Source organism: Anticarsia gemmatalis, chromosome 1, assembly GCF_050436995.1.
Source record: "Anticarsia gemmatalis isolate Benzon Research Colony breed Stoneville strain chromosome 1, ilAntGemm2 primary, whole genome shotgun sequence".
Lineage (NCBI taxonomy): Eukaryota > Metazoa > Arthropoda > Insecta > Lepidoptera > Erebidae > Anticarsia > Anticarsia gemmatalis.
In genome coordinates, this window is record NC_134745.1 from 5,907,512 (window position 1) to 5,919,840 (window position 12,329).

The 12,329-nt window shown below is 35.7% G+C and overlaps 1 protein-coding gene across 6 annotated transcripts in view; it reads right to left on the reverse strand.

The window, feature by feature from the left end:
* Positions 1-9,167, reverse strand: part of LpR1 (Lipophorin receptor 1) — a 178,779-nt gene extending 169,612 nt beyond the window's left edge. Inside the window, exon 1 of one of the 6 annotated variants that reach the window (XR_012959492.1) lies at positions 8,706-9,165. Coding sequence is in view for 5 of the 6 variants with exons in the window: in XM_076114703.1 (XP_075970818.1) it covers positions 8,706-8,841 (136 nt within the window). In the remaining variant the exon portion in view is untranslated. Of the gene's footprint in view, positions 1-8,705 lie in introns of all 6 variants that reach the window. The other 5 variants (XM_076114703.1, XM_076114681.1, XM_076114695.1 and 2 more) reach the window with 5 other exon arrangements.
* Positions 9,168-12,329: the final 3,162 nt, after the last annotated feature.

The window sequence follows — 12,329 nt, forward strand, 5'->3', positions numbered from 1 at the left end:
GCTTACGGAATACGAGCATATTTGCAAAGCGACGCTGTATCGCAAATGTTACGTCAAATTCTAAAATTTCAATACAAAGACCAAATATTTTAGTTATTCCGAAAAATGCTGAATAAATTTCAGTTTTTTCACTGAAACATAATGATGTACTAAAGCACAATCATATTTGGAGGACTGTTGAACTAGTACAATTACGTAATGGAAGCAACTAGCGCTACAATTGAATCGACGTAATTGAGAACATGCCGAGAGAAATGTACGATGAGTTGGCTCATTAGTGAGTATGAATAACTTGTTCGGAACTTTATTAACTATAGTTGTAGAGACACAGTTACTACCGCAAAGCATTGTAACAACAACTTTGTGGTAAACCCCCTCCCGACGAGATTTGAACTGGCGCGGGAGGAATCTAAAGCTGTCTTAAAGACTTTTAGTGCACGCCGTTCAATTTTATTAGTTCCTTGAGAATTTTGCTTCAAGTTTTGTGACTGTCATATTTTACATAAAGATTTTCTAGCTTAGATAAAATCGTTTTAGCGCTCGGCACTGGGTCCTATTTTAGCAAGGCTTGCTAAGATTATCTCAGGAATGTTGTCAAAGGAATACCTAGATATTTTAGGAATGAAGATCTAGCAAGGCAATACCCCTCTCCATATTTATTATATCCATCTGATAGGATCTGACCTGAATTTCAACAAGGTTTTATATAAAATGGTTAAATGAATGACACAGTTGACCATTGACAAAAATGTAGCAATAATGATCGGAAATGTACTGAATGTCCGAGTTGCCACAATTAAACTTGCTTGAAGCCAAATAGGTAACCGGGGAGAGAAACATCCCATACTGCAGTGACGTGCAAACAAAAATCGAACTTATCCCAAATATTAAAGAGATTAAAATCGAACGTCCAAATTCATAATTGCTTCCGATTGAACCCCTGTTATAGGAACGTCTATGTGTATGACGGGATAGCAAAGGGCAGAGGCAGTGAGGCTTAATGACAACGGACCAATACTGAATCGAGGTCAACGTTAAGTGTCGCATTGGACTTGGCAACGGACCCTTAATTGAGCGGTTATCGTATGGTCACAAGTAGAACGACCAATAAAACGAATAAAAATACCGAAAAGCCAACCTTTAGTGGCTATTTACCATATATAAATACGAAACAAACGATATTGAAGAAAATAGTGTCCTATTTGAACAACTCAATTTCTTTTTTGCTCAAGGATTGTCTGATATAGTTTAATAATATGACATTATTATCTGTGTTTTATGTTCCCATTATGTCAATTTATTCGTCTTGTGCAAACAAACAAAAACATAACCCACAATAGAACTATTACGTGGGAATACGCCGCAGTCACATGCAATACACGTGTTTGCAGACTTCATCAAATAAACAAATAATAATCATTTAAAAAGAAAAACATATGAAACAATTTTAGGAAACTATAAAAAACTAGCCTGAACTTCATTGGCATTATGCCAAAATCAGATCATTTTCAAAAAATCTAAAACAGTCTGCAGGATTTGTACGTGACGCCTTTTAAAAACTTCCGAGTGTCTGAAAATTTGAATTTTGAATGAGTATTAAAAAAATGTAACATCATACATAATTCAGAGTACTGGGTTTCTTTGTAAACTCAAAGCATACACAGCTTTTGAAAAAATAAACAAATAAGTAAAAAGCTCATAAAAACGTAGGAAACTGATTCCTTCCAATAAGAGAATCACAACTCATTCTTAGTCCAAAGAAGCCTTCGCCCCTAGCAACACAAAATGTACTGGAAACAAACTAACCACTAGTAGATCTTTGTTCTACATAAATAAGTTTAGAACAAATGAACTACATGGACTATGTAGCACATGTTTAACAAAACTTGTACTACATACAAGCTGCTTGCAATTAATGGAAGAGTTGAGTAGACTCGCTACTAACTCAATTATAACTATATTCAAGCCTAACTACCTAGAACATACTGTATTTAAATTGTGCGCCCTACGCGAACATTCTTGGAAATATGTAAATTGTCTAATAAGAACATTTGAAGTTAAGAATACCTATCTTAGTACAAGTTTAGAAACAAGTGAGAAGGCGCCGAGGGTTCCACACCACTGACAGGAGGTACTTAACGTTCAAGAAAAAACCTTACTACATTTATTTTACTTGAATAATCGCAAATTTAATGTTTTTACTCCTTTATTTCTTGGTATTTCTTGCCAGCAGCAAGACTTTATAAAACCTCTTTATTTCCTTGCGGATAATCCACATCGGTATATGCTAAGGACGACGACCAAAATTGTCATTCATCATCATTATAAAAATTAGGACGTTCTATCACGATCATCCATCATTAACGAAATTGATTCGTGCCGAAAAAACACACCTACACGCGAAAAGGAAATCCCATATTAAAAAGAGAAAGAGTATCGTACACAGAAATCCGTTGGTGAATTTGTCCGACCATAGCGTTGGTACGCAGTCGCTAAAATAACCAATTTGGGGACCCTCATCGCGCGTCACCTAGTAATGGATGGCTCTGGGCTCACTGTTGCGGTGATATTGGACGGGGGAAAAATTATATTTTGCTATTACCCTGTAAATTTCCCTGTACCTACGACACGCGAGCGAGAAATACGTGTGTGGAACGAAATTTCTCTCGGCATGTGTATGTTTGCTTAAAAGCCTCCACAAAAATGTTCCAAAGGCATTCTTTTAAAGAAAAACAACTATAATTTCGTATTATACAAGTTTTTATACACTTTTAACGTTAAGAATGCAAATATTAAGACCAAATATGATTGTGGGTGTACCAATAGTCACGTTTCGGGCACTGTTCCAATACCGACCTGTAACCGAGTATTTTCTACCAAGTGAACAGTTTCTATCTGAGCCAATAAAATATGAATACTTTTTTTTATTTTAAAAGCTAAATGTCGCCACTTTAATACGACCGTGATTATTCTTACGCGATCATTAACGGTTTAAAAAATTGTACATATCTTCCGCTTCAACTAATATATTAATAGCAAGCTTGTAATTATGTTCGAAAATGGCTAAAACAATAATCTAAGAACAGCATATTGTCTTAAATAACAAAGCTTGACGTCAGTTCACAAAACATTTACGAGTAATTTTGCACTCGGGTACCATAATAATCATATGTCTGTGAAACATTGTTTTACGTGTAAACAAACAAGTTGAAATAAGTCTTGTACAAATAAGATTTTACTTTTTACCAGAGCTTACTTCATCGATTCGTAAGTCCCTGGAGAAAACCTGTCTTAAACAACGACGCTACAATTTTTCTTTGCTGAGCTAGGTATTATCTTTTCGATAAATACGGCTTTGTAAAAGATTTGGAATCGTTTGTGTTGTTTATATACTTTTGGAGGTATGTGACACGTGTTGTTGGGTTTTTCAGTAATAAGTTCGTCGTTTGGAATTGTGCCCGGTAAATAGCAATAGTTTCGTCCATATGCTTAAGATCTATCATACAAGGAAATATGTTAGAAAGACATAATAATATGTATTCAATAATATCTTTTTCACTTAAAAATTTAGTTTTTAAAATATGAATGTCGCTATTTCTATAAAAATCAAAGCTGATAATTTTTTTTCTAGGAATTTTCATTGAAAAATGACTTACCGAAAAACAACACTGAAATAACAGTAAGTCATGATGATGATATAAATTTAGATCGATACAGTTTAAACCAGTTTGAAGTGGTATATTTATAGATTTTTATTAGCTATAGTATTGTTATGATAAACCTTTAGTTATTTATGTGTGCGCATATTTCAAAGGTTATAGCTCTATCTCTTTTATTCGTGATATGAGTAAATGAGACAACGTAATACGCAAACACAAATAACAAAATGAATTGTCACCATTAGAAATGATTAAATGACTTTCTTAATTGCGGCAATTAAATTCTGCGCATTCCAAATGTGACATTCAGTTAGAAATTTTAATAACAGTTATTTATTTTTGCTTTATGATCGTTGTTAAATATAGCATTAATTTTTTCGTATCTAATGCGTATTAAAAAATCTGATTAATTATTTATCATTCTATAATAATATAATAAAGCTGAAGAGTTTGTTTGTTTGTTTGTTTGTTTGTTTGAACGCGCTAATCTCAGGAACTACTGGTCCGATTTGAAAAATTCTTTCAGTGTTAGATAGCCCATTTATCGAGGAAGGCTATAGGCTATATAACATCACGCTACAGTCATTAGGAGCGGAGTAGCAACGAAAAATGTTACAAAAACGGGGAAAATTTTGACCCATTCTCTTAGGTTACGCAAGCGAAGTTGCGCGGGTCAGCTAGTCTACTCATTAATTACTTATAAGCTATCGAAAGTACCAACAATAATTCATAGATTATGTCATCAAAGATTAAAGGTGTGTAATTAATGACAAGATTTTATCCTCATTATTGAATGTATATAAATTAACGCTAGAAGCACGAGAACGTGCGGTTTTGTTAACAATGTCACAAAAAAAGACTTAATGGTCATAACAAACTAATGAATGAAAAAAACTGATAAACGCTTATTTACACGTGTGTTAAATACATAAACGTAAATCAACTTCACACATTTTTGTATAATTATCATTTGCAAACCAAACAAGTTTTCGCGTCATCGTAAGCAAACTATTATTTACGACAGTAACAAAACGAAATATCTTCCTGACTTCCTCTTTTGTACACGGTCAAACGTCAAGTACAGATTTTCAACACCCGATTTTATTTCGTTACGACACCAGAACGAAGAGGACAGCAAAAAAAAGTGTCAACCTATTTAAACGTGGACGCGGAAAAACTCCTTTTAACGAAAAAAATTAAATCGGCTATCCGGTCCCTCGACTAAGTACACTTACAAATAGTTTGGGCCAAAAACTGGATCCTTGGACCAACGTGCTACGTTTGCAGATCGTGCGCCCTTCATTAAATTCGAAGGCAAAAAGTGGGATCTTATCTAATCTGCAGTCCCTTCGAGTTTTGCAGCTGGTCCCCACGGTACCGAGATGTACTTAACCCCAATTCCACCTACGTACTGATTATTTTCGCTCCTAGTTAAAAAACATACCATGGTTCTCCGAAATTGGGTTCGGTTAAGTACTCCGAAACCGCGATGAAGCAAGCTGTTTACGCATATTGTAAAACGTAATTAATATTTACCGCAATCTTGCAGAAGTGGAACTTTTAACAATTTTAAAATCATATTCTTTTTGTCAGTTCAATGAAGCAATCAATTATATTTGTTTTTAATAAAAAGGTTACTTCAACTCGTTTCAAGTATATTCCTATCTTAGCCTTATTTAGCTGTATCAAAGGTCCTCATTGCTTCCCAAATTATGTTACTTATCCCCGCTTCGTTCCCATCATTACCATTCTATTGCATATGTATTACTTATACAAACGACCATCCAAAGAATAAGATCAACGGATAATCACAATAATAAGGATAAGAATTAATACGCTCAGCGAACTGTAAATCACTGCTCACGACTTTATGTGACGGTTATTCCGCGTTCACTTTGTATTATGCATTTCATTGCACTCATTGACCAATCAAATCACGCCCTCGATAGACCGTCATCCTTATTGACGCACTGTCGCTCTCTATAAAGAACCAGTTGTCAGACATTTACGCTCGAGTAAAAATAGCCTGACATAAATCAAACACGAGCCTTTTATATAAATTGCACCAATTGCTTACAATTACGAAGAGAATGGAGTCGTAAACAAAATCTATCAATGAACGAATTCTCGAAGACCTGTCTCTTATAAAATAGAGCTGAATATGACAAGTGCGATTCGTTTTTCATTTTTCATATAATGACGCCTCCTCCGGGCACAAAGCCCGTTTTATAGCCATCACAATGGGATTGTGCTCTTTCATCAGCGGGACTTTTATGGTCGTCGCGTCAGCTGTGCTGTGGGGCGCCAAAATTGAGACAGTATAACTAACTACTTTCGTCCGACCGCCCATTTAGCGGTTGCAGCTCTTTGTCACATTAACTGACCGCTATTGTAGCGTTAATATGTGGCACATTTGTCGGGAAGGTTATAATATGTGCAAAAAAAACTAAACAGTGTTGCGAATATACGCTTGGAAGATTGGCTTTTCGCCCAACAATCGAACTTTGTACTGGATCAGGAAAACATAGTGTCTACGGTCACTTTCGTGTGTTTATTCCCATCTATTTCCGTCTCTTGGCACGTGTTACCGATGCATAATACAAATTAAACCGAAATGGTATTTGTATGACGTATGCAGCCAGTTCTCCGTGCAAGTTGGTAGTTCATAAACAAACAATTTACAGTTTCGCGTAAAATGAAGAGCTAATATGTTCAAATGTAGGTTTCAATTCGCACCTCCAGTATCAATGAACGGGGATGACGTCAGTATGATCTCATAGTATCAACTGTTCGGGAACAATGTTTTAAAGACGTTTAATGCGTATAAAATGATAGGTTTAAAAGTGTCATAGTAAGACAAATCGTATAGCACACGTTAGAACAGACACAGCAAACCACACAAGACCTTGAATATCTTGTACAAACATAATACGCTCGCTGTTTTTATTACAACGTATGACGGACAACTATCCGTTTAATTCCAATATAACCAGTTTATGTGCATTGTGCATACATAATGTCTGTAGTTCTTATCAAACCCGTGAAGGAAAATAAATATGAAGTCATACAGCTCTATTTATTAAGTTTAGTTTCTTAGAATCATAGTTTGTTAGTAAATTTTTCATTGACGCTTTGACTGTCTACTGTGAGTCAGATTTTAACCACGAGTAGCGCAGGCGCAACCTCGTAAAATAATATAATCATTAACTAAATAATTAAGTAAATTGTCTAACTGTCTTTTGTTCAATTTATCTCCTTTGTTGAATTTTGATTTTCTTTTTACACGTAATGAAAATATCCACTACGTAAATAAAGATGGCTCCAAAGGTGGAATAAAATTGGTTAAATTGTGAAGTCCACCATACAAGACTACCGCAAGATTTGAGAGCAAGTATTAATTAGGACATTATTTTCATAAAGTTCAGTACATTTGGGTATGGTATGTTCACGTGAGGAACAAAACCTAGTATCATAAACTTTAACTTGTTAAACTTTACAAGGATCATCAGAATCCTGAACTATAATATTATAAAAGTTAATCCCAAATGAAAGAGTCGATGTAAACATTTGAAACATAGTTTATTTGTATTCACAGTATTCGTGCTCATAAGTGTAAACTACGAACAAAACGTCAGTAACCTGTGCAACACAAAACAATCTAACCAGTCTATCTCTTTCTAATAACAACAATAGAAAAGGGACAGAAGAATTGGTCGGCCAAATCAAACCATTTCTTTGTTGCCCATAAAAAAGGAGTTTGTTCCGACGATGTTTTACGTTAAAGACGAGACTAGGAGTAATTTGACAGTTAGAATTGTCTATCCTTTTCTTATAACAGTTGTAAGAGAGAGATGGGTATAATAATTGCTGTAGAAATTGCCGGCATTGTTCGTGTATTAAGAATTTTAACGACATGGGACGAAAAAGTCGTATGTGCGGTATTTAAGATGTTGTAAAGGTCATTTTATTGTAGGAGACCTTCAACCGATGTTGATGTGATGTTTTAAAGGCAAGCAATTCCTGTGGGAGAACCTAAAATCTTTAACAGAAGAGTATTTAGAAGGATATATAGCAAACATATTCTTTCAGAAGTAATTTCAAGGTTTGAGAATCAACAAGAGATGTACCTATGTGTATTGTATTTATTAATTTTGTAATGCTTGAATGACTGGGTATAGTACTAAACCGTTAATGGGTTTCTCTTCTTGGAACGATTTGGAAACAATTAATTGCATATGCTTACTGGGCCAGTTTATTATACATGTTACTTGCACAACTCAAAAGATTTTGTAAATACCTAAAATCGTAAAAAATACTGCCTTGGTAGTTATGAATACTGAAAATGGTCTGATTTTTTATTTATTTAGATAGCTACGTGTGTCCTCTCTGTATTTTCTTCCACTATAAGCTACAGATGTTTATATTTCCTTTAATAAACAATAATTGTTGTTGCTTATATATTCTCTACCTTCTACCTATAGTAAACTCATCTAGAAAACCTAATAAACCTATACAACTTAAGAATGCTGTTCACTTATACAGAAGCCTGCATTTATAAACAACAAGGTTTATTATAATCATGACATTTATCATTAGTTGTTGTAACAATGTCTAGAGAGAGACAAAGTCATTGTTAATTTCCATAGTGGGCGTGTTTATATAACACAACATATCACACGGTATGGCGTGACATTCTCTGCCTTATCTCCTTATCAGGTGCCTGCTATTGATACAGCTTTAAAAACATAAACAATTCTCAAAAATATCGTACCACGTGTTTACGTCAGTGGGGCACGTAACAAACCTGTTTGACTATGAATAAGCCAGTTAGCACACTCATCGAACACACAAAGTGTTCCCAGCTGTTAAAAAGATCGCGCTATCGCATTATCAATGCCATCAGTTTTGTTTACTTTACCAATATACCCCCCAATAATTATACCTACATCACAACACAGTGAACACAATTTAATCTCAACTACATTATCATTCAATGCATAAATTAATCAACAATCAAATTAAAAACAAATATCAAATAATACTTACACTCAGATATCGTAGTGTTGTTGTTCGCCGCGAATACTCCAAATGTTTTAACGTTTAAAACACAAATAAATATAAACCACCACATTATGGCACAAAATTTGGGGGCTGCCCGACGACAGCCCACCAAAAGGAACATTCGTCCTGTAAACTTTCGATTTTGCCAAAATCACTGTGAAGCAACACTGTAGGGGCAAATCCAGAACTGAGACGGGATTACGTCACGTTCATAACACTGTAATACGTCTTATAAGTCGTAGTCACTGTTATTAATACTGCGAGAGCAATATTTTGGTGATTGGTTGGTCCGCGATCAGCGTTTTGAGGTTATTTCTACGTGCCACTGGTGCGAGCGCGACGGAGAAATGTCGCGAGAGGCAGGTGAGGCGATACGCTCCCGGCCGCCCGCTAGATGGCAGCGGCGGCGCACTCGTGACGTACTACGTTTAGTTTCGGCGACCGAACCGCGGCGCTGCGCTGCTGATTCTAGCTACAGATTTTTCCAACGCATCACGCGAACGACACGATGTTAAGGCGCGCTCACATCAGATACCGACTACAAACGACTATTTATGATATCTGAGGGCACGCCGTTAGTTTTTATGAGTCGGCTTCTTTATTACATGAAAACGCGTCTGTTATGGCCTGCAATATAACATGGTCCATATTGCAATTTCATGATTTCTGATGTCCCTACAGGCTTATGACTTGGTGGGTCAGATGTATAACAATCACATGGGATTTAATTTACTGGATAGATATGTGGATGAATAAAATATGTTACCAGGAAGTAATTTGAGGTTTTTATAAAGAATCAAAATGGTTCACATAAAGTTCATTTGCATAATCTTGCGAACGCAAATACGTTTCTATTGTATCTTTCTTGATGTCAGCGTTTCAAAAGATTTGGTCTTGCGTAGCTGGGTTTAAATCAATAATTGTCTATTTTGTCGTCTTTCATCTCAACCCTAAAACATTTCGCTTCAACCCTTTAGAATTCCCAACAATAAAGACGCAGTAACGTTTAACAATCCAATAAAAGATGCAAAAATATCAATAGATGTGATCTCGCCCTAACGCGAGAACAGGAATGCGCGCGCATCTTAACAGTCGCCGTCGTGGGAAGACGTCGGGGGGCGTGGCGTCCAGTCGTTACGCACATACGCCACTACGCAACGCCGCGATAAGACTCCCGCACAACCGACCACTTTGCAACAACACTTCTTCTATCAACAAAGCTATACGCTGCCGGACCTCCCCAACTCGGCCGGTTAACACATGAATAAGAAACCCCACTAAAGTGTCCTCTTTTACAGCATCGCCTGAATAACGGAAAAGGCTTTTGATTTGAAGAATCAAATCTCAGAGAGTATTAAGAGGATGTTTATTCATCATTCGCGCGTGTAGCATGAATCAACAGACCGTACTTTAGTACCAATTTGTGGCAATATACCAAGAGGTCTGAACATGATACTGTCAGCTTTCGTTTGGTACGATGAATATAAATATACCACACGCGTCGTTTATGTCAACAACGAGGCACGGCCATTCTGCCAGATGGTCGACAAGTTTATTTCCACCATACAAACAAAGTAATTTTAGACTTGACTTTAATTGGGTTTCAAAGGCATTAATGTAAAATGGGTGCTATTTACCTTTTTTCAGGCATGACTAAATGAGGTTATTTAAAATCGCTTCGGCTGGATTTCCTAGGCTGGCCAGGGGAGGTCAACGAACGTGGAGGCGATTTTTCAAAAAGCGGCCGCGCGTGGGAGGCTCTTACTCAATAAAACATTTCAGGTAGAACGTGAGCTGAAGCCAAATTAACTGAACGTGATTGGTGCGACATTTTTATATATTCCGCAGCAAACACTTTAAACAAAGTTAACTAATAACAAAACAACGCGGAATACAAATTAGAATAATTTGATGAGAGAACTTATTTGACGCTATAATTAAGTAAGTAAATGTTTTATACATTGCACGTGATTCGCAAAACTTCCTTTTCGGCTTTTGCAACATCTGCCAAGTAGAGGATATGATATCGCTTTACAACATCGTACCAATACTACGAAGTACATTTATAATTATATTTCTTAGCATCACACGTACCTATGTACAAAAATAAAATTGAATGTACCTTACTCGTAGTTTATTTCGAAGAGCAACACCACAACAATCACAAAAAAAATAAGTTTGCGACACGCGAATAATTGTTTTTTACAATCTAAGAGGAAAATTGTTTATAGGTACCTAATAATATGGTTCGATTCAATTAAACTAAACTCGTGACGTATTAATTAAAATGATTACACAATGTAGGTAATTAGTTATTGGTCTTATCACTGAACTCATAAAACACTAATGAACGAGTTCAATACAGCTAACAGGAAAGAAGATTAAAACGAGTGCCTACAAATACGTGTCTACGAGCGTTATAAAGGAAACAATTAATATTGCTTTTAATTTAATTTATTGTGACGAGGACGATGGTACGAAATCCTCTTACGGCTATCGTCAGAATTAATGGACATCCCAGTGAAATTGTCGATAAATCGATACGGTTCAAATTGTGTCCATTTACAGCTGACCACGACCGTCTCGCCAATTTGTTTTTGGCACCACCCCAACCTAATTCCACAGTTTGACATTAATCAAAAATTTCAACCCGTATACGTATTTATAGGGTACATTGTTCCAAAATAACAATTGGACAATTTAGAAGAATTAGGGGTACGCTAGCCAGCCTTGGTACAGCGAAGGGTGTTCATACCAAGACATAACAAAGTTTATAAATTCACGAAGACGTTATGAGTCACCAATGAAATAATTCGATTGCAATCAAATTACTTAAAAAATATGACAAAGTAAGTACCTGATGGTTAGTCAAACAATAAAATAAACTACCAATTTAAAAGACTGGAAGTACAAAAATACTCATTCGGGACAATTTTGCTTCATACCCAGAAGAAAAGAAAAGCATTTACCTACTCAATTTATTCAACTTAAAAAAACGCATAAATAATGCACATTTCCCGAATGTGTCTCAAAGTGACGTTGATTTGCACTACAAAGGTTCAATTTCGCACTTGGGTGGCAAAATTTCGTTTGCACTTAAATGGTCAGGCGATCGATTACTTGTGTCCAATGAAGCAATGTTGGTGCGGTTAAGCGTCGTGGCGCACGTTAAACCGTTTGTGCCAGTTGTCTTGTGAACAACTGCTCACTCGTTACAGACACCGCTACGCCTGAATAATTCTCACTACTCGTGTACTCTTATGTTTGAGAGCTCATTTCAAAAAGTGTCTGGTTTTTGTGTTCTTTTGTTTTGTTGGAGCAGTGAGTTAGTCAAGTTTGATATTAATACATTTATCATTTAATGCTTAAAATCGTTCATAACGTAACGTATAATGAATTAATTTGAAAAAAAAATATTTGCAAAATAAGGTAATTTAAAAAATAAAATCATTTTAAATGTGATGATTTTCAAATTTTATCTATATTTGTATTAAATTGTTATTTTATAATTATCTTCGAAAACCATCGTGTTGAACCACCTAACAACAGTAGCGCTCTAGGGTATGTGAGTCACAAGTATGAATAACGATATTAACGTCAAAAGTACGA